This window comes from Callospermophilus lateralis, chromosome X (genome assembly GCF_048772815.1).
Source record: "Callospermophilus lateralis isolate mCalLat2 chromosome X, mCalLat2.hap1, whole genome shotgun sequence".
Lineage (NCBI taxonomy): Eukaryota > Metazoa > Chordata > Mammalia > Rodentia > Sciuridae > Callospermophilus > Callospermophilus lateralis.
This window is the reverse complement of record NC_135325.1, coordinates 47,038,088-47,061,841: the sequence shown is the minus strand read 5'-3', so window position 1 is coordinate 47,061,841 and position 23,754 is coordinate 47,038,088. Positions and strand designations below refer to the sequence as shown.

At 42.8% G+C, this 23,754-nt stretch overlaps 1 protein-coding gene across 3 annotated transcripts; it reads left to right on the top strand.

Annotated features, from left to right (window-relative positions):
* The first annotated feature begins 3,326 nt into the window (after positions 1–3,326).
* Positions 3,327–14,074, top strand: Fgf16 (fibroblast growth factor 16). Of its 3 annotated transcripts, XM_077106993.1 has the most exons (4): positions 3,327–3,408; positions 4,462–5,019; positions 11,652–11,755; positions 13,075–14,074. In XM_077106993.1, exons 2-4 carry the CDS (start codon positions 4,746–4,748, stop codon positions 13,318–13,320), a joined length of 624 nt encoding a protein of 207 aa, XP_076963108.1. In that variant the 5' UTR covers positions 3,327–3,408; positions 4,462–4,745; the 3' UTR covers positions 13,321–14,074. The 3 variants fall into 3 exon arrangements, with proteins under 3 accessions (XP_076963108.1, XP_076963109.1, XP_076963110.1); XM_077106994.1 differs by lacking the exons at positions 3,327–3,408; positions 4,462–5,019 and adding an exon at positions 5,305–5,549; XM_077106995.1 differs by lacking the exons at positions 3,327–3,408; positions 4,462–5,019 and adding an exon at positions 10,819–10,881.
* Positions 14,075–23,754: the final 9,680 nt, after the last annotated feature.

The following is a 23,754-nucleotide window of genomic DNA, read 5'->3' as shown; positions in this document are numbered from 1 at the left end:
GTGCCAGACACAGTTTTAAGTATTTCCTACATATTATTTCATTTAACCTTACAGAAACCCTCATCATCTGCATCATAGAAAAGAGGAAACTGAGGTTCCAATACTTAGAATGGCTTAACGCTGGGATTATGAACCCAAGTAGTCTGACACTAGAGATGGAGTGTTCAACTACTACACTATACTGCTGTCTGCATAAAGTAAGGAAGGCAGAAGTAGGGGGAAGGGAAGAACACAGGACAAAGGAGCAATACAAGTTCTTTTTGAAGTAAAATGAGGTAGTCTAGTGTTTTGGTTAAGTCCTAACTTAAAATCAAGGGTTAAGAACTACCTGAGTTTAGGCTGTGGGTGTAGCTCAGTGGTAGAGAGCTTGCCTTACATGCTCAATGCTCTGGGTTCTATCCTCAACACCACTACCACTCCCCTGCCAAGTACCTGGGTTTAAGTCCTACCTTTGCTACTGGTTATTGAATCTTTTTTATCTCAGATTCCTCATATGTAAAATGAAAATAAATATACTTCTTAGAGTTGTGATTAGGTTCACAAGAGATAATGCATGTAAAGCCCCCAGGATAAAGCTTAACATGTGCTCAATGCTCAAGAAATAGGAGTCACTGATGTTATTGACTGCACCCCCTGCAGGATTTTCCTAGCAATACAGCTTGTCAGGGAAACTCAACTAGGAAGGGAAAACAAATTATAAATCATCCAGAAAAATGAAGAAGTGGGCAGATTAAAGTTCTAGACATGCTTTTACACTTCTTAGGGGTGTGTTCAGGGAAGGATTTGAGCACCAGCATTATCAACATCACCTCCTTCCTTCAGAAATAGAGCCTGGTATGTTGCCCCCACCTCTTTTCACTTGTAGCTGAAGTCAGAACTCTTTTTCTTTTCTTTTTTTAAAAAAAATTATTTTCAGAATTCTCCCTTTTCTTAAGGAGTCCCCCCCATTTTCTCTTCACATAAATTGCTTTATTTTTCACATTAACATTGTGAAGTATTGGGATAAGATGTAAGAGTCTCAGATGTGTGGAGTATCTTCCATGTGCCAGACAGAACATTGGGTGCTTTCCATCAGTGCTTTCATTTCAACCTCACAATACCCCTGTGAAGGGGTACATTTATGTCCACCTTATAAATGATTCTCTGAACCCAGTGAGGTTTATTTTTTTTTCCTTTTTTTAATTGTTCTGGAGATTGAACCCAGGGGTGCTCTACCACTGAGCTACATCCCCAACCACTTTTACTTTTTATTTTGAGAGAGTCTCACTAAGTTGCCAAGGCTGGACTTGAACTTTCAAAACTCCTGCTTCAGCCTCCTGAATCAATGGGATTCTAGGTGTATGCCATCTTGTCCTGCTTTCTTTTTATTTCTTTATTTAATGTACATATTTGTCTCTCAACCCATATAACCAACACAATCCTGGTCTGAGGTTGTATCCTGCTGAAGATTTTCTGCAAACTGATATATTCTGAAATTTCACTGTCCTCAACACACCAACCTTTGTACAATCCCAAATCCCATGAATAATTGGTCCTGGTGGGTCTGAGATCAAACTATAAATCTGCTACTTATTAGCTATACGATTTTGTCCCAGTCATTTAGCCTCCTTCTCCCTTTTTTTCACTTTTAAGATGGAGATGACACCTCTACTCCACAAGGTTGTGAAAATTAAATAACTTTCACAAAAGTGTTCTATTAATCAGAATTCTTTATAGAAACCTTATTTAAAACAGAATCATCAGGGGCCTGGGTTGTGGCTCAGTGGTAGAATACTTACTTAGCATGCATGAGGTACCGGGTTAGATTCCCCAGCACCACATTAAAAAAAAAAAACAATAAATAAAATAAAGGTGTTGTGTCCATCTACAACTGAAAAAAAAAAAAAAAAAAAAAAAACAGAATCGTCAGTCAGCTTAATCTCAAAAGAGCCAGAAGGGCAATGGAATGCTTGTATCTTTGACCTTCAACCAAGTAGGACTCCAGATCTGCCAGCTGTGTGATTGGTGACTTTGAGAATGTTGAGGGACAGAAAATGCAAAAATTTCCTGAAGTGACTGTTGAGGAAATGTTCTTTGCCATTATCAGTATATAATTTATATCATCATAGAGACATCTAAATTCTTTATATCGCAAGCTTTCAAAGAAGTTTTGTCTAATTATTTCATTTGGCATTAAACCCCCAAGAATTAGACTGCACCAATTAAAATTGTTCAACTTGGGTTTGTTACCATTTTCTTCTTCCTGGAAGTAGTCGATTTGAATTTGTAAAATTCTTCCCATCTTCCCTTCAAGGCCCATCTATTATTACAAAGGCCACCTTAGTGCAGAACACACCCCTAAACCCCTAGATCAGTCTTCTTTCTGCTATATAAATCCACACAGCATTGTGCACGTTATACTGTTTGGTGTTCTAGTTATTTATAAACTTGTCTTAATCTCTATTCATCCTTCTCCACCTTCTCACTAGACCCAAAAACCTTAGAAGGGAAGAAGGAATGATTTCATCATTGTTGTTCTTGATCGGGGCTCCACACACACACTTTTTTTCTTTTTTCTTTTCTTTTTTTCTTTTTTTTTTTTTTTGGTGCTGAGGATTGAATCCAGGGCCTTGTACATGTTAGGCAAGCATTCTACCACCCTGCCACTGAGTTCCTAGTCCTTATGAAGTTTTTAGTATGGAAATTTTCATATGTATTTTGTATATATTACATCTAATTTTATATATATACATATATATTTTAATAAAATCATTGCTGATTGTCAACAGTTAGCAGCACGTAAACAATATTACATAGATATTACATAGATACTTCCATTCCTTCTGTCTTCTTATTTTGGATAATTTTAAAGCAGATCGCAAACAGCCTATCATTTCATTCATAAATGCTCCAGTATGGATGCCACCTCTTGCAATTCTGTGTCCACTACACTTGAAAGATGATTTGCATCTGTGTTCTGTGTTCTCTATTACTGAAAGCACATCAGATTATTCCTGAGTACGTATATGTGCCAGATCTTATGCTTGGCCCTGGAGGTTCCCTCTGAGCTAGAGAGGCTCAACAGTACCAAGCCATAATGCTCCAAACCGAGAACTGTTATGGTTCTAGGGACTGAGCACAGAGTTCACATGGGAGCTCAGGATCAGGACCTCAAATTGCACTATCTGAAATGAACCGAATCTGTTTTATTGCCGCGGCACGCGGGGTCTCCAGCAGGAGGCGCTGCAGAGGCGCCGCGGGGTCGGGGGCGGCGCGCGATTTGTTGTGTTCAGCTGCCGCGGGAACCTGGGAAGGTGGCCAGAGCGGAATTCGGGCGAAAACTGCAAGCAACAACGCCGTTTAATGGATGAGCGGGACTCCGAGCTCCAGGGCCCAAGTGGGGCCCCGAGGTTCAGGCGCGGGGCAGAGGTACGGGGGCTCCGGGCAGGCTTGGCACCTGCTCCCCAGGTCCTCTCCACTCTGAGTTGCCCTGGCTGCCGCGGGTTCCCGCCCCAACTGCCGCTCTTCCTGGTAGAATATCTGGGAGCAGGGCACAGGACAGAACGAGGAAACACCTGTTTCCAACAAGAAACAAGCCCCCACCAGGCTTCCAATGGCCTCTCCTGGAGCTTGCTCACGAGAGCCTTGTAAAAGCGCGCCCAGAAAGCCAGCAGAGATCATTTTTCAAAAAGGTCGCTTTCTATTCCTTACTCCCCCACCTGCCAAAGCTGTAACTTCTCTTACAAAAAAAAAAAAAAATGTCTTCTTTCCTCCAGGGGGAAAGAAGTGGGGTTTCCCGCTCCTCCCAGACCCCTTAAGCCCCCCCCCCCCCCGCCTTGGTGTCTGCTGGGACCGCCACTAGCCCCAATCCTGAATTTTGCAACTGCATTCGCTTCCGGATTTTTCACTTCCTCAGCCCCCTGCAGAATTACAGGTGGGGAGTGGGACTAGGGGCCAGCGGAACAAAGACCACTGTCCTGGGCCAGATGCCCCTTCTGCAGCCTCCTACCAACCGGGAAATAAGAGGGGGCTGAAGCCCTGGTCTCACGGCACTTTCCAAAGGCCAGTAACCTGAAGATGCGTGGGAGGTGGGGACCGCCCCAGTGCAGCAGACGGACAGACAGACCCCCACTAAATAGGCCTGAGTGGCCGTGGGCGCCAACGGCCTCCCCGCACTGGGCTCCGTTATTTCATCAGCAGTTTCAGAAAAACCTGCCAAAAGCAGTTATGCCTCACTGCAATGTGTAGCTTTTTCCTGCCATTTTTTTTTTCATAATAAAAGAGGGAGTGAAGCTAGCTCGCTCTCCCCCCTCCACCCCCCTCTCCCAAAAAGAGCCAAATGGATACGAGAAGGGGGAAAAAAAAGAACCCACACACCAATCTCTGAGGGGATGCCAGTGAGGTGTGGCTTGTATTTAAATATCCAATATGTCAATGTAAGGGGAGTGGGTATGTATATAAAGTGCTGTTTGCATTTGATAGCTCCACGAAGCCAGCTATGAGAGGCCAGGAGAGATGGATGCGGAGGGGAAGCGGCACTTTGACTGAGAGCAAGGTCAGGAGCGCGCTGCCCCACGCTCCCCGCCGCTGAGAAGTTCCTTGGACACAAACAGACGTCGACTGCAGCTGGGCAGAGCGCGGAGTGAACCAGCGAGCGAGCGCCGGCGAATCGCCCGCGCCCGCCGCGGGGAGAGGCAGTTCGCGCCCCGCGGCCCCGGCTTGGCCCGCGCGCGCCCCGCACAGCCCGCGCCGCCGTCGGCCCTGCCATGGCGGAGGTAGGGGGGGTCTTCGCCTCCTTGGACTGGGATCTGCATGGCTTCTCCTCGTCTCTGGGGAACGTGCCCTTAGCTGACTCCCCGGGTTTCCTGAACGAGCGCCTGGGCCAGATCGAGGGGAAGCTGCAGCGCGGCTCGCCCACAGACTTCGCCCACCTGAAGGGGATCCTGCGGCGCCGCCAGCTCTACTGCCGCACTGGCTTCCACCTGGAGATCTTCCCCAACGGCACGGTGCACGGCACCCGCCACGACCACAGCCGCTTCGGTGAGGACGCAGCCGGGAGGAACGGGAGGCGGGCGGACGGCGAGCTAGGGAGCTGACGGCTCTGGGCTCCGGCTTGGGGCCCGCGGACCGCCCCTGGCTTAGTGCCGCCAGGGCCCGTCGAGGCGGGACGCGACGGCGCGGACCTGAGCCGCGCGGCGTCCGGGAGCCCCGCACCCTTTGGACGCTCTCGAGAAGGGGCGGAGGCGCCTTGCGGTGCGGCCTCTCCTTTCCCCATTCCACCCTCCCTCCCCTAGGAGCTAGGGGCTCCTTCTGGGAGCAGGATGCTGAGCCTCCGACGAAAGCAGGTGGAGCTGGGAGAGGAGTAGGAGCTCTTTACTAGGAGGTCCGGACCGTGACTGCAGCGCGGGCCGAGCCTCGAGAGCAGCAGGCCTGTAGCGGATGATTGCCAGGAGCAGGAGCCTGCGTGGGCCATGGGCGTGGTGGACAGGCGACCGAAGCCCGGATCACTTTTGGCTGGCAGGAACCGAGCATCCAGGGCACCTGTCTGCCTCGGGGTTGTTCTGCTCAGGGTAGGAGCCAGTCCGGGCAGCATACCATGAGCTGGGGGTCAGGAATCTAGGAAAAACTTCGCGGTGTCCATCATGTAAGGGCACAAGTTCTGGGGCAGCTTTTGCCTAGAACTATCTCTGGACTCCTTGCTTCAGGAAGCAAATTTTACTGAGCTCCCTCCCAGACCCAGAAACAGGTGTCCCTTAGACCTAGGACAGGAGGTGTCTAACCTCCACCCAGGATTGTCTCTGCCTGCCTGCCACTATGCAGATTCTTGAAAGGACATAGCTGCCTGTCTCACATATAGAACTAATTATACAATTAATATAAACCTTGATCTGGGACAGAGGTCACTAGGTTTCTAAGCAATTGTGTACCCTCCTCAGTCATTTTCCGTTTTTATTTCGGACTTCCTATTCTCCACTAAATTGTCACACCTTTCCTCCTCCCCCCCAATCCCCTATTGCCCTCTACTTCCTCCCAAGATCCCTATGATCCAAGAAGGGCATGTTCTCTTAGCCAGCAAGAGGCTCTGCCTGCCTTCAAGCATGACATGGTTCCCTTTTTCCCACCCTCCCCCACCTCCAAATCTCCCCTTTCTCCTATTCTCCATGCCTTTCCAGAGCTGCATCTGGTGTGCCCAGTAAAATGGGGGGGGGGGCGATGGGGGCCAGTCTCTGGGTAAGGCCAAGCCTAGCAAACAACTTAGAACCAGGGTTGGTCTTCCTTGCTGGGAGCGGGCAGGAACCCTAATGAGGTCTATGTCATCTTGGAAAAATGCACTCAAACAGAGCTGGAGTACAGTAGGTTGGGAGGGGTAATGGAGGGATGCAGGTGTCTGTATAAACTTGCAGCAGGTCCTCAAAAGGGTGATAAGGTGGGGTGGGAGAAAAGGGAGTGTTAACTTGGCTCCTTTCCCTTCCATGGCTTGTGATTTTGCAGTCCCCTTTTGTTCCTCTTCATAAGGAATGGGACTCCCACCCTGACCTCAAAGCCTCCCAGAAATGGCCTAAAAATCATGGAATTGTTAGTATATAAAAGAAAAAAATGTATACATATCATATATATATACATTTGCATATATATCAGAAAAGTCACAAAATAATGGAGAAATGAAGTGTGGGGGCAATGAAAGTAGAGAAACTATGAATACAGCTCCCAGCAGCTATAAGCATTTGACTCCGTGGCTGAGCTGAACCCAATAACCTACAAGGTCAACATAAATCAGTAATAGGCTCTTGGGATAAGTGGTCTTTAATTACCTCCCTAAAGACACATCTTGATTTCTTTTCATCTCCCAGGCCTGCTAAGGGTGTTAAGTTTAAGGAGAAACCAAAGGAAATAAAACTGGCAGGGAAAGGGATGTTTTCACTGCTGCTTAACTGACTGCTTCATTTTTGGTTTTGCCTTTAAAATTCATTCTCATATTCATATTTTCTGCAACACCCCCCACCCCGTTCTTGAGACCACCTCTGCATCACCTTTTCCCTTTCCTCCTTCCCTGACTTCCTGGCAGTTGCATGTATTTCCTGTAAAGGAAATGATAACTGGTCAAAGCTGTCTTTTTGTAACCTCCCCTGCCAACTTTCAAACACACACTTACTCCTTCTCAGCTTAGCTTTTGGCACAGAAAGAGGTGGCGTTTGAGTTTGCTAACTCTCTCCTCCCTCCACATTTGAGTTAATCAGCCAGGGTATTCAATAAATCGAAACTTTAACATTCCATAAGTGCTTTAGCAGTCAACATTCCAGCAGGGTAAAGTAGGCCAGACTTAAGATATAAAATATTATAGATTTCTGCTCGGGGGGAGGAGGTAGTCTCCAAAGGCCATGTAAAGTAAATAGCTATTTGTTGTAATTGGAGAGCAGGGCCCCCAAGGATTACCCTGGAATCCATGTGTTCAGAACGAGTCAGGCTGAGCCCAAGAGCAGCCTCGACTCCAAATAATAACCTGTTGGCACAGCATATGCTCCCTGTTCTCCATCTGCAATCAGTAGCCAGGAGTATTTCAATCCTTGTCTGGCTGGTAGTGTGTGTATGAGGTTCACAGGGATCCTGACATTCCTGAGGGGCACCTGTAGACTGGCAGAGCAGGACTTGGGAGCCAAGCTGGGGGAGAGGCCTCCTGCCAGGTGGGATAGAGCAGGCTCATGCAGCTGCTTTGGTTTTTGAGTGATCTGGTTTTTATTTGGCAAGATGCCAAGGCAGCACTGTCTTGGCCCTGAAGGTCTGAAAGGATGGCTGAGGGAGCTCAGGCAAACTGTGGAACCAGATTAAATGACACATCTAGCTAGGTTCTGAAGCAGTGGGGCCCAGGACAGATCAGGTTTGAGTGAGGGGCTGGGGAGAGAGGTGTAAGAAGAGAAGAGCCTGGAAATTGTCACGAAAAGGGTAGATCCTGAGATGGAGGTCAAGATGAGGCAGAGTAGAGGGAGGTCCTGGACCTTGAAAGGGTAAGAGAACTGAGGACAAACTTTTTCTACTTAATACTTTACTTCAACGCTTTGCTGTTAACACCCCTGTCCAGCTGTAGCTGGGAAAATATGAAAATGGCTTGTTTTCTCTCCCCTTTCATGCTGGCTGGAATTCAGGAGAAGGTTTAGAAATATCTGTTCCATCATCATGTGCCACTGGGTTCCCACAGTCTGAATCCAGCTAATAGGAAAGTTGGCAAAGGGAAATGATGCCCAAAGACAGCTGGGCAGGGATGATTCCAGCTGTTGGAGACCCCTGTTACTGGATGCAACCCAAGTGACTTCCTGTATGATCTGTCCTTTGGCATTAGGATGAACATAGAGTTGGAGAAAAACTGTGGTGACTCAAATGGCCACACCTCTTGGTTTCATGATTTGTTCTCACACCAGGTCTTGGGCGGTGAGATCACAAGCTGCCCACTGCTACTTAATGAGCTCAGGGTAGTCAGAGACATGAGATACTTAGAGAATGAGGGAACTAAGACTTGAAGCTCAGAAGTAATCGGCCTGAGCAAAGCAAAGAACTAAAGGCTCCAGTTAGTTGGTGGCCCTCAGAGTTTAGCACCCAGAACTGAATCATGACCTGGTTTCTAATTTCATTGCTACTGGCTACTCTACTTTGAACATGCTCCTGTTTTTCCATATTCACCTCTAAACGCAGTAGAACAAGTAGAACTCAGTGTGATATAGTTGAGGCAGAGCAGATTAGTGGGGGCAATACCCTCCTTTATGCTAGTCACTAGACCTCTCTGAATGCAGCCTTAGATCACATTTTTTAGATTATCTTTTAAATGATTTTTAATTTTTATATCACCAGTTTTTCATTAGCTTTTTAATAATCCTGTTAATCACCCATCATTCTAAGCATACTTAGTTCAATCAAATCTCTTAAGCCATTGTTGCATATGCTTTGCTGAGCCACATCTCCCCATCATAGAGATGGGCAGGCTTGCATATAAATAAAATGCACACAGAATGCTTGAGACCCTGGGTTCAATCCCCAGTGCAAATTTTAAAAAAAATATATAACAAACACAAAATGACAGTTCATGTTTTCAAGAAAATAGACGTGGTTGCCTGAAGAGAGGAGGTGAATAAGAGTAGTATTTGGAGATAAAAAGAAATAGATAGGGCTGAGGATGCAGCTCAATTAATGAGTGCTTGCCTAGCATGCACAAGGCTCTGGGTTCGATCCCCAGTACTGCAAAATAAATAAATAAAAAGAAATAGGTAACTGAAAAGCCCTTGTACACATCAATTATAATAACAGGCCATGAGCTAAGGAGTATGGTTAATTTCAACTATCGGCACTTGAAGCTTACCCTCCCTTAACAAAACCTCAACACAAACACTTCGGGAAATTGGTTTTGGACCACAGGGCAGGACTTTATATTGATTCCAATTGAGCTTATTTTGTTGAAGACAACCCATTTTTCCACACTCTTGAAATTTCTTTGGATCTTGATTGAGTCATCCCTCTCAGCTGTATGTCTTCTGGAACTAGGATAAGCAATCCACCTATGACTTCTTACAATTCATTTATTAAAATGTTAATCAAGGCAGAATCTTGTGTGATACAACTGGAGATTTGGATGCATTAAATCAGTTTTAACCCCCTGCTTAGAACTAGCTATTTTCCCTTCCCTTCTACCATTATGTGTCAATCTCTTTTCCCAAGACTCCTTTCTTTGAACTGTAATAGTTAGTAGCAGGCAGACTGGGAATTAAACTCAGAGGATTTCAATGCAAGAAACCAAAGGCCAAAACCTAAGTCCTATAGACTGGCAGCAGTAGAACTTTATGTCCTTGGAATAGATCTGGCTTGGTGTGGCAACATGTGCCCCCAGAGCGGCTGTGCCTGAAACACTCTACCCACCAGACCAAGTCACTAGAGCTCTAGAAGAGACTTCCCACTGGATTTTCAAACCTCCAAATTAACCACTTACAATTTTTTATTTTTATGGAATTGATTCCTCCTGCTATGTAGATTACATAGAATACTATGAATTCTATTACCTTTAAGAATTGCATTCTTGAGCTGGGCATGGTGGCACACACCTGTAATCTCAGCAACTCCTGAGACTGAGGCAGGAAGATTATAAATTTAATGCCAGCCTCAGCAATTTAGTGAGGATCTGTCTCAAAATAAAAAATAAAATGGTCTGGTGATGTGGCTTACTGGTTAAGCACCCTTGGGTTCAATTTCCTGGTACCAAAAAAAAAAAAAAAACACTTCTGAAATGAAAGACAGCTAGATATGAGCTTACTTCATACCTTTGGATGCCTCAATCTGTATCAAATTTCTGATCTTTAAAATGTTGAAAACTGTAGTAGTTAGAGACAGGAATATCCAAGGACAATGTAGTTGATTATTATGCCTATATCCAGTAGATAAATGTACTACAGTATGTTAGGACAAATATGTGAAGTCTTCAGTATCACCAGGATTTCATTTCTGGGTCCTTTCACCCTCTTTGTGTTTGATTTTTTCTCCTCCTGGGGGCAAACAAAATCATTAAAAAATATTCACCTCTAACCTTGTCAGCTAGAAGTACATTTCTGAATTTCTTCCCTTTCCCCTTAAAGTTGCAACATCTCAAATCAGTATGAAGTCCAGTGCTACCTGCCAACTCTGCTGTGGATAGACAAAATTCTCAAGAGAGAAGGGATAAATGACAGGCTTGTCAGCTTGGGCCTGCACTTAGAAGAAAGTTCTTATGAGGCCAAGTTTTGTCTCCTGACATAAGCAGGGGGAGCAAAGTTAGTGGCCTGTGTGGCCTTTGTTAGAGTCAGCTACAGGCAGTTGACAGCCTCATGTGGCTTGAAGTACATGGGAGCTGAGAGGGTGCAAAACAAGTTCAGCCTAGAGGACAGCAAGGTAATGCTGTGTACTGGGGATGAGGGAAGTGACTTTGGGAATGATAAAGAAACCTGGCCTCATTCTTACATTGAGAAAGCTGCCTGCCTTCCTGGTTCTTAAAATGGGTGTTGTTTTGTTTGTTTGTTTGTTTCAGCACCAGGGATTGAACTCAGGGGCACTAAACCACTGAGCCACATCCTCAGCCCTTTTTAATTTTTATTTTGAGACAGGGTCTAACTAGGTTGCTTAAGGCCTCACTAAGTTGCTGAGGCTGGCTTTGAACTTATGATTTTCCTGCCTTAGACTCCCAAGTTGCTAGGATTACAGGCATGCACCACTGCCCAGCAAAATGGGTGGTTTTTGACAGCAATAGCATCTTATAATTATGGAGCTTCTGTAGCCAAAGCTTCTCATGGTCTCTTCCTCATAATAGACCTAAGAGGTTGGGGGTGCAGTTCAATGGTAGAGCACTTACCTAGCATGCTCAAGGACCTGGGTTCAATACTCAGCACCACAAAATAAACATACAAGAATGTGCCTAAGAATGTTAAATAGAGGCAGACATTGTTTTCCCCATTTTAAGCATGGAAAAATTGAGGCTCAGAGAGACTAAAAGCACCTTCTCCAAGGTTTCATTCTTGTAACAAAAAACAGTTTCATCTGGTAATTCACCAAAGGCACCCAGGGCTGGCCTCCATTTGGGAATAAATGACTGGTAGCTCCTGCCACCTGAATAGCTTTCTCTCAATTTGATGTTAGTAACAGAATGGCATTCTTTTTTGCTCTAGGAATTCTGGAGTTTATTAGTCTGGCTGTGGGACTGATCAGCATCCGGGGAGTGGACTCTGGCCTATACCTAGGAATGAATGAGCGAGGAGAACTGTATGGATCGGTAAGTTTCAGGTTTTCTTTCCTCAGAAGCTATTTCCACCAGCATTTGGACAATGTAAGGCAAAAGGATAAAAATTATATCTAGCACTTGAAAACATTTTTGTCAACTGTAAAGGATTAGTGTATCCTTGTTACATCTTGGCAGCCCCCCACCAAATATAAGCTTTTCTGTGATATGTTTGCCTCACTTTTTCCATTGGAGGACCAGCTGCTCTGATGAGAACAGTAAGCTGTGCTGGTCTGTCAATAGATGGCCAGGGTTCAGGACATTAACCTTCCCAAGGAGCACGTCTCACTTTTAATGTATACCCAGAGGAGTAGCAGGCACAAAAATAGGCAGTAGAAGAGCTGGCCTTCAAATTGAGGATCTGGGGTTAAAAACACAGTCCCTGATTTCCAGATTGCTTCAGCTGAGTCCCAAAGGCCAAATGAAACAAACAAATGAAGAATGAGGGTTCCAGGCTCTGGTGACAGCTCTGAGCCCCTCAGTAGGACTGGGATGGCTGTAGTACATTTTCTCTGTTCTGGAAGCTAGCCCAGCACTGGGGAATGGTAAGTGACTTTGCTGATCTTAACCCTTTCAGGGAATCCCAACTCCTGGCTCACACTTTTGAGTCACATAGCATGCTTTCTGGCTGCCTACACCACATGGAATAAGAACACATTTTTCCCTGACACCTAAGAGATAGGCCTGTCCCCAGCACTCGGTATCGGCAACCCCAGCAAATAGTATGGTGGCCGGATCAAGTGTGAGAAGGGACAGAGGCAAGAGACCCAGGAGCTGCCAGCTTGAAGTAGCCAGATTGGAGGAGCTTTTCAAGGAGATCTTTTCTGAGCTTTCCAACTGACAGGCCTGAGACCCTTCATTAGGAGAGATCACAGCTCACCTCCCATGGAGCTTTATATAGATCCAAGGCCTTTGCCTGTCAGTGGACATGGTTAACTGTAATCTCAATGGATTTGAATGCTATTAGCCTTAAGTAGGGAGAATGCTCAGTGGGTGCCAGCAGGGCCTTAGAAAGCCATAACAGAAATTCTCAGGCTCAAAGAGCCAGCTGAGGCCATCTCCTCTACTTGCCTTCCTTCAGGAAAGATCTCACCGAAAACATTTTTGTGTGGCTCATGAAAAAGGATGAAGGAGACATAGTTAGGAGTATTTTGTGCTTTTTGGAAGACAGATATCTCAGTAATACAGGGCAAGTGGACTGAAATTTTCTAATGTCATTGTGCTATTGATATTTCAGGGTTTCTCCACCAGCAAGCTGGGATGGGGGAAAATGGTCATATAATGGGTTCTGCTTTGTTTTCTCACCCTCACAGAAGAAACTCACACGTGAATGTGTTTTCCGGGAACAGTTTGAAGAAAACTGGTACAACACCTATGCATCCACCTTGTACAAACACTCGGACTCCGAGAGACAGTATTATGTGGCCCTGAATAAAGACGGCTCACCCCGGGAGGGATACAGGACTAAACGGCACCAGAAATTCACTCACTTTTTGCCCAGGCCAGTAGATCCTTCTAAGTTGCCCTCCATGTCCAGAGACCTCTTCCGCTATAGGTAATGGACCTCTGGTGTGACCTCTGTGACCCATGTATTCTGGGGCCACAGTTGTCCCTGCAAGCACTATACTCATAGCTTTTGAATCCTTCCTTCCTATCAATTTAGATAACACCGAAGCACTTACCATTCAACTTGACCTAGCTGTTGCCTTGTTCAAAGTGTATATCAAGGTTGGGTTATTTTGGGGAGGGATGGGGGGAGGGTTGGGCCCAAGGGAATCTTGTATATACTTTTTTCTTTATTCATGTTTTTTCCCCTGAGGTGGCACAACAAATAATGGGGGCCCCTGCCAAGGACCAGGGGTATCTTGCCCCACAATCTACCCAAATACCTTGACAATGGGTATAAACAAAAGACCAAGGAATATGCCATAGATGCTACCTACAGAGCTTTGGAAAAGTCTCATTAAGGAAATCCTTGGGGCTCTAGCCCTGCTGCAAGCCATCCCTACATTGGCTCTGCAGATTTCTCATTCGTCCTGACATGCAGTTTTCCTGCCATTGGAAGTGGGAGATGGGGTAGGTTATAAGAAAATGATATTAAAATGTAAGCATGGATACTGTGCATAAGGACAAACTATTTATGAAATGTATATGCTATTTATTTTATATATTTATTTATTTCAAAATAATTTTATTTTTAATGAGAGATGCTATGACTGGATTTTCATCAGAAAGAATAAGGTCCTACTGAAACAGGATAAAATGAGTTATTAAAGGCTTTTATTGGCAATAAAATTGTCTTTATATTGTAAACCACTCTCTAATTCTATTGATTTGTATATTTGGTAGGATTAGAACACTGACCAGCTTCTTTTTCTCCAACTCATTAGAGTTTCCTAATGTCAGGGGCTTGGGATATAGCTCAGTTGGTAGAGTGCTAGCCTCTCATGCACAAGGCTCTGGGTTCAGTCCCAGCACCACCAAAAAATAAATAAATAAATAAATGATTTCTTAATGTCAGTGTTATACTGCCAGTGCCAAATGACTCAATCATCCATCATGTTAGCATTATCTAGAGCCCTATATGAAATCCTGGTGGGTCTTTCAGATCCTATGACTTTTGACTTCATGGTAAATCAAAATTTCAGGAAGTCCTGAATCAATAAACTCTTACCAAACTCCCAGTTGTGCTTAGGATTAGGCATAAAGAATCTCTTCTTTGGGGTGTTGGGACTATCTAAGTCCCGGTCAGAAATCCTCATTGGTAACGTCTTCAGATATCAAGGTGAAGAGACTCAAAATAAACAAAAATCAACAGGGAAACTGATTTATTGAGACAGTCAATTTCCCTTCTAGAGATGTTCTCCTGTTTTTCCTCTTTAACTACATTCCCATTATCCCCTGCCAGTGCTTTTACTAGGGGATTTTGGGGAGCTGTTGGCACATTCCCCTTAAGCATTGCAGGCTCTCTTGACTAGCATCATCATCTAAATACTGGTTAGAGATGTAAATTATCAGAAACTCTGGGATGGGGCCCAGTAATCTGGGTGCTAACAAGCCTTTCAGAAGATCTCTGTGCACAATAGAGTTTGAGAACTCATGCCCTACAGAAAAACTTTTAATTGTTTTTGCAGCCAAATGGTTTATAAATTAAGTTTCAGGGTAACATTAGTTCAAAAAACAAATGGAGAGTAGCTATAGTTGAAGGGGCGATGGAATACCTTGGAGCTCCCCCTTTCCCAGAATAACCCCCTGAGATATCTTGGTTTGAGATCCCTGGCCCCTTTACTGATATTTGCAGAGATAAGAGCATAGAATTATTTGCATTTGCATAGTGAACGTTGTCAGGAAACAAGAATCAAAGGAACAAAGTATTAATGAGTACACAGATACTATGAACGCCTGGAGTGAGAAGGTTTGGGATCTGGGACAGTTTTTCTAGTACTCCTCAAATACCGTCATGTAGGCATCTACTATTTTCCCAACTTATTGTGTGGGTCAAACAATTAGCTTAGGTACCATCTCACTTGAATGGCAAAGCCTAAATCCCCAGCACCAAACACACACACACACACACACACACACACACACACACACACACACTGTAAAATCAAGGGCTGGTGGTATATAGCTAAGTGGTAGAACACTTACCTAGCATATGCAAAGCCCTAGGATCAAACCCCAGCATCACAAACAAGCAAAACCAAAGGTCTATTAAAGCTCACCCAAATTCTAAGTACCCAACAGAGAAGTCACACATATGAGAATATGTACTTGCAATAGCAAATAAGACTATATGAGGACTGGGGGTTGTAGTTCCGTGGCAGAGAGCTTGCCTAGCATGTGTGAGCACTGGGTTCAATCTTCAGCACCACAAAAAAATAAATAAATAAAAGTAACAAAGACTATGGGGCTGGGGATATAGCTCAGTGGGTAGAGTGCTTGCCTCATATGCACATGACCCTGGGTTCAATCCCCAGCACCACACACACACACAAAAAAAGACTGTGATAAAAGTGCTAAATTGCATGGCTTGTATAATCATCAACTAGAATGCTAATCAGTGGAAACACCAAGGTGGAGATGTGCGTGGACTAGGGTGATTTTCCCCACGATGTAATGCTTGCTGTGAAGAACCAGCAAGATTTGGAAAAGTAAAGAGGCTGATGGTGGCATTCACCTTGGGCTGTGGAGAATTCTACCTCTAGAATTCTCTGAAAGAAGCTAAAAACTAGCTAAATGGCACACATTTTTTATCACATTGATTTAAGCACCATCCTTTTTTTTTTTAGACAGCATCTAACTATGTTACCCAGGCTGGTCTGCTTACAAATTCCTGGGCTCAAGTGAGCCTCCCTCCTCAGTGTCCCAAGTTCTGAGACTACACTTGCTTCATTCACACCTTGACTTTTTAAAATTTTTTTTCTTCTTCTCCTTCTCCTTCTCCTTCTTCTTCTTTGTACTGGGGATTGAACCCAGGAATGCTTAACCACTGAGTTGCATCCCCAGCCCTTTTTATTTTTTATTTTGAGACAGGATCTTGCTATGTTGCTGAGGCTGGCCTCAAGCCTGCCATCCTCCTGCCTCAGCCTTCTGATGTGCCACCACACCCAGCTCACCCCTTGATTTTTAAAATGAAATTTTACCTAGGTTATCTGTGTTCAGCTGCCATATATATAATTTTTTTTTTTTGGTGGTGGTGCTAAGGATTGAACCCAGGGCCTTGTGCATGCTAGGCAAGCACTCTACCAACTCAGGTATATCCCCAGCCCTGTCTAGAACTTTTGATACACAGCCACAACTTCTGACAATATGTGAGATACATGAGATCTGCTGTAACTGGTAGGAAACTGGTACTTCTCTATGAGCAAGGCCAGTGCTACCCAAGTGGAGTAGTTGACATGGGCTTGACATGACCACATGCACCATGCCACAAGGAAATATTTATAAGAAAAATGCCACAGAAACAAGGGAAAGACCCCAAGTTCTATGTGAGGCCTTACCTTTTCCCTCTGAAAGTAGAGGGGAAATAACTAGGAAGATGGTGGGGAGTCCCGGGGTGAAGGAAGAGCTCACTTTTGTTGAATTTCAAGGATTAACAAGGATTGGTACATGTGGCCAGAAATGGCAATAGGCAACTGTTCTAATTTTCAAAAAGAAGGGAACAATGAATTCTGGAAATGGAAATGTAAGATATATGAGCTAATACCACTAGATCAATTGACAGCTGATTGACACCATATCTTGCTAAAGTAATAGATCTGATAGCAACCTGAAGGGATTTATAGAATAGTAAGCTCTGGAGCTCCAGTTTGGGATGAAAATGTGTACAGACCATTTCTTACTCAACTATACATCCCTTCTCCATATTTAGGATGTTTCTGGAACAGAACTGGCACTTGGAAAATGTTTGTTGAATAAATTAATTGTTGGCTGAACAAAAGAATGAGTAAATGAATGCAAAAAGACACAGACACCTTCATTAGTGGAGAGTGTGTGTGTATGAGAGACAGAAAGGGGGGGAATGCTGGGCTAGAAAGAAAATACATTATATAACAGAATCATCTGAAGTGTGGTATTAAGTTCTAAGTATGCTTAAATAGGCCCAATGACAAACTTGAGTGTGTCTCGGGAAAGACAGTGAGTTCCCTGTCACAGGAAGTGTTTAAGCAGAGGCTAGACAACCACTTGAAAAGGATATTGCATCACTTAGAGTAGACAGGGTGAATACTAGATAGAAAAGGTACAATGCGATATTAGTTTGCTAACTATATATTCTGTAGCACTCTCAGAATTCTAAGTGCTACCCAACTGCTATTCCAGTTCAAGAAATACTTTAGATAAGAGGTTTCAAACTTAAAAGTCCATGAAAACCCCCACTGGGTCCTAACTTCCCAAAATGATATGCAAAGTCTTGTGTATTTGTATGTATGTATGTATATATATACATTTAGATAGATAGATAGATAGATAGATAGATAGATAGATAGATAGTTAGATAGATGTATGGGTATAGGTATAGGTATATGTTTGGCCTTTCAATGGTCCTCAAAAAGTATCCCTGAGGCTAGGAACAACTACCCTAAAAGTTTCCACCACCTTAAGGCATCTGGCATGAGAATGAGCAGCCACTGTGATCCTATATGAAAACCTTGACAAAGTCTCTAGGTGTTTTTCCCCATTAAATGTGTGAAACCTTTGACTCCTATCCTCTAAGTGATATCTTCCAAGTTTAGCAACAAGAAGATGAGAGTGGAAGGAGGAAGAAGGTGGGGTCCCTGCTCTGTGGCTCTGAACAAAGCCCAACCCCAGGCCATCCCTGATAGCAGTCCCAACAGTAAGACTCCTTCCCCTCCCTACACATCCTCTTTTTCATCTCTACTACCACTGCTGAATGTTGCTGCCTTAGTCCATTTTCTGTTGCTATAACTCAATACTACAGACTACCAAAAAAAATCTATTTGGCTTACGGTTCTGCAGGCTGGGAAGTTGAAGATCAGGCAGCTGCACCTGGTGAGGTCCTTCTTGCTAGTAGAGACACTGTAAAAAGTCCCAATGTGGCACAGGGCATCACACAGCAAGACAGACATCCTATCTTAGGTCTCTCCTCTTATAAAGCCACAGTCCCACTGGATTAGGGCCCCACCCTTATGGCTTCATTTAACCTCAATCAGCTCTCAAAGGTCCCACCTCCAAATACCACAGTCAGATGAAGTTTCCACCTTCTTAATACCTCACAACGGGGATTGGGTTTCAACAGGAATTTTGATGGGGACATTTAAACCATAACTGTTGTTCTTGTTTAAAAAAAAAAAAACAAGATAACTGAACCCACCAGGCTGAGACACAAGGAGCCATCAGGGGAGGAGTCCTCCCAAAAGGAATTTAATCAAAGGCTTAAATATAAAAAGAAACCAAGTTTATCTTACCTCCAAGTCACTGCAGTACTCAACCACAGAATCCCTAGCTGCCTTGTCAGAAATCCATCAGGCTCAGGGATCTAGCCAGGCCACAAGTCACCTGGGCTCAGTCCAAGCTGCCTGGTGCACATAAAACTCCAGGTTTCCTCCTCCTGAAGAGATTGGCCGTTGGGGACTGCTTTGCTCCTCTCTGGAGTAGTTGGAGCTCTGTTGCCTTCTCCCACCACTTCGCAGGCTGGGTTCTGTCAGGGAAGATCATGGAAGGTAGGGAGAAGGGGACCAGAGAGGATAGATTCTCTCTTTTGAAAATGCATGTTCATTTTCAGTCATCTAATGCCCTTGCTTAACATGAAGACACAAACATTATTTAGTTTATCATTCCTGAACTCTATCATCCTCCACAGAAAATGGAAGAACTTTTTTTGTAAGCCTCTATACCAGCACCTGATGGCAAGTACAGAGACACCCAACTGCCTCCTTGACCTTCAATCGTCTCTCTCTACTCCTTCATCCCAGCATAGGCTGCATTTCCTCCTCCGCAGCTTTTGAGAGAAGGTCTCACTAATTTGCTGAGGCTGTCCTTCAATTTCCCATCCTCCTGCCTCAGCCTCCTGAGTCACTGGGATTATAGGCATGAACCACCATGCCCAACCCAACCTCATTTTAGAGCAGATTTCTTTACTCTTTGTGAACAAATTTTTTAATTCATTGATTCAATGAGTATTTATTGAAAACAAATGATATCTTCAGAAGTATAAAGATAAGAGCAACTTTCTCTCAAGACATGGTCTAGTCAGGATGAAAAACATAAGCAAGTAAATCTACAGATTGTAATAACTGCTGTAAAGAAAGAATAAAAGGTGCTGTAAGAGTGTATATGATGGGAGTCACATGGGTTAGCATGTGCCTATAAGTCCCAGCTACTTGGGAGACTGAGATAGAAAGAGGATTTCAGCTCAGCTCAGGAGTTCAAGACCAATCTGGGCAACATAATGAAATATTTTCTCAAAAACATGTATATATTGAGGGAACAATCTATTCAAGAGATTAGGGAAGATTTCCAGAAAAAGTGTTTCTTAGATTGAGCACAGAAGGATGAGTAGGAATTAGCAGGAATAGCTTTCCAGGTGGAATGAATAGGAATATATAAAAGTCCAGAGGCAGGAAAGAGGCTTGATCAAAATCCTACAAGAAAGTAATATAATTCATTTTGTAGTCAGCCACAGTGTCCTCACCTATAAACAGGGAGGCCATAATACCTACCTTGAAGGTTGTTGCTATAAAAGATAAATAAGATGATGTATGGAAAGTATAAAGTCTTACCATAGCACCTGACATACAGTAAGTGTTCAATGAACATTAACTATTGCTGTAAATTTTCATGTTGTTATTTTTTTCCTTTTTTCTTAATATTTAAACATCAATGTTTGTAGCACCTCAATTCACAATAACTAAACTATGGAAACAACTTAGATGCCCTTTTAGTTGTAGTTGGACACAATACCTTTATTTTATTTATTTATTTTTATGTGGTACTGAGGATGGAACCCAGGGCCTCTCACGTGCCAGGTAAGCACTCTACCACTGAGCCACAACCCAGCCCTGTATTGTTATTTTTTTAGTAGTAGTATTAATTTGAAGATATATCTCAAAATAAACACATGTGCCAGTCCATCCCCTTTCCAACAGGTATGATTCTGCTGGGGTTTTATATAGGACAGATGCCAGGAAGCAAGTTGGCACATGGGACAGCCATGCCATACAAATGATGTCCTCTTACTAAAAACGTCTAATTAGAGCACCCACTTGGAAAACCCATTTCCTAATGTACCTAGTATGAAACAGGGATTGAACTTAGGGTCTTACACATTCCAGCCAAGTACTCTACTACTGAGTTAAATCGCCAGCCTTATTTTAGTTATTTTTAAAATTTATCCTAATTAGTTATACATGACAGTAGAATGCATTTTGACACATGTACACAAAAGGAGCACAACTTCTCTTTCCTCTGGCTGTACATTGTGCAGAGTCACACAGTTAGTGTAATCATACATGTATATAGGGTAAAAATGTCCATTTCATTCCACCATCCTTCCCATCCCCACAGGCCCTCCTCTCCCCTCACTTCCCCCTGCACAATCCAAAGTTCCTTCATTCTTTCCAACACCCTCCCATTATGGATTAGCATCTCCTTATCAGAGAAAACATTCAACCTTTGGTTTTAGAGGTTTGGCTGATTTCATTTAGCATGATATTCTCCAATTCCATCCATTTACCTGAAAATGCCATAATTTTATTATCTTTTAATGCTGAGTAAGATTTCATTGTGTATATATACAATATTTTCTTTATCACATTCATCTCTTGAAGGGCATCTAGGTTGGTTCCATAGTTTAGCTATTGTGAATTGAACTTCTATAAACATTGATGTGGCTGTGTCACTGTAATATTTTTTTAACAGTGCAAACTAGCATGCCAAAGTCCTCTCTTCTCCTGGATCCAAAAATCAAACCACAAATAGACAGTATTATCTAGGTCCCATATATACAAAACTATCCTTTCTACATTTTCCTTCCTTACAGGGTTTACAGTGCTTTCTGATCCCTATCACAGTCCTCCTTCAAGACACCTTAGTAACTTTCTGTCAGATATATGTTTGCCCTGTTGGTTTCTAATTGCTTGTGTTCCAAATTTCCTGAGCCTATCACATCTTCCAGGTCTCACCTAACATTGAAAATCTATAGGTCTCTCCAGGCTTCCAACTTAGGCTCTTTTGCCCACACTTAATAAGTCCCAGAACTCTCCCCAAGTAAAATCTCAAGACAGGCTTCTCAGTATACAACCTGAATGTCAACCATATATATCTACTGCAAGCTAACTTAACCCCCTCAAACCCCATCCAGCTCATTTAAAGTGTTATCTTTCTCTGCTTCTGCTCCTGGGTTGCCAACATTGCTAGACAGAGCTATAAAAAATCTGGTCATCAAAGGTCTCTACTGCAAATACAATCTTATCAACCTCAAGTGGACCAACCCTTTTCTGCTTCACAAACATTGGATTCACCTAGTTTTGACTCTGTCTGGCACTCATCATAACTCATCATAAAATTCCCTAACACCTGAACACCTTTGTGTGGCTCGGCACTTATCAAACATACCAAGGAAGCACCTGGTGTAATTTTCTTAAAGTATAGACTCCTACTGGGCATGGTGGCTCATGATATAATATCAGTGACTCCAGAAACAGAGGCAGAAGGATCGCAAGTTCAAAGCAAGCCTCAGCAATTTAGCAAGACCTTATATCAAAATAAAAATAAATAAATAAAAGGGCTGAGGATATAACTCAGTGGTAGAGGACCCTAGGTTCAATCTCCAGTAACAAATAAAATTTGTAATTAACTTAATTTTTATTTAATTTAGTTTTCTAAAATATCAATATAGACTCCTCGACCTGAATTGAGACTTCTTAAATCAGGATTTCCAACTGAGAGGCTTGATTATCTATATCAATTTTTCTCACACTTTTTGATCTCACTTGACACACTTAAAGCAAGAACTTTTGCTTATATGGGTTATCATTATTGGTTTTTACTTTATTAGAAATTAAAACTCAGAGACTTCTATTTTCTAATGTTATATATAATGTTATTTAAAATAAACCCATTACACATTAATATAAATAGCATTTTTATGAAAAATAACTATATTCTGAAAAATCAATTAGAAGAGTAATATTATTTTATATTTTCCCTTGTCTAAATGGCTGTCTTTTGAGGGGTAGGTACTGGGAATTGAAACCAGGGGCGCTTAACCAGTAAATCATACCCCCAGCCCTTTTTATTTTTTATTTAAAAGACAGGGTCTCAATAAGTTGCTCAGGGCCTCACTAAATTGCTGAGGCTGACTTTGAACTGCGATTCTCTTGTCTCAACCTCCCCAGCCGCTGGAATTATAGGTCTGTACCACCATGTCCATCTGTCTTATAGAATATAGCTTCCGTCTTGTATCTGCTTCTGCATTTGATCTGTTGTGATATGTTGAGCTGAAGTATAAGGAGAAAATCCAGCTTCTTGTAGATATGTGATTTAAAAAGAGTCTTATGGGTGGGGGCTGGGGTTGTGGCTCAGTGGTAGCACACTCATCGGCATGTGTGAGGCACTGGGTTTGATTCTTTGCACCACATTAAAAAATAAGTAAAATAAAATAAAGGTATTGTTTCCATCTACAACTAAAAAAAAATTTAAAAAGAGTCTTATGGACTCCCAAGAGTTCTTGGACCATAATTTGAGAATCACTAATATCTCTCTCTCTCTCTCTCTCTCTCTCTCTCTCTCTCTCTATATATATATATATATATATATATATATATATATATATATATATGGCACTGTCTGGCACTCATCATAACTCATCATAAAATTCCCTAACACCTGATATATATATATATATATATATATATATATATATATATATATATATATATATATTTAACAAGTCCCCACATGGTTCTTATCATGAGAATAGAATATAAACACTTCATTAGTTCATGAGAGACATCACAGATCTCCATCTATCTCAAGCTCTCAGTTTCTGCCAATTCTAGATCAGATAATCTTTGATTTCTCTCTGCAAATGAACCTCTCTCACATTTTATATGAAACACAAGCCATCCAGTAGTGGCTGCTTATCAATTGGGTCTTTTCCTCTGTGATCTTTTTAGTTTTGTCTTTTTTTCCTTTTTTCTTTTCTTTTTATTTATTTATTTTTTAAATATTATATATTTTTTTTTAGTTTTTGGCGGACACAACATCTTTCTTTGTATGTGGTGCTGAGGATCGAACCCGGGCCGCACGCATGCCAGGCAAGCGCGCTACCACTTGAGCCACATCCCCAGCCCTATTTAATTTTTATTAATCTTTAAAATTTATTTATATATGAACAGCAGAATACATTACAATTCTTATTACGCATATAGAGCACAATTTTTTATATCTCTGGTTATATACAAAGTATATTCACACCAATTCGTGTCTTCATACATGTACTTTGAATAATAATATCCATCACATTCCAC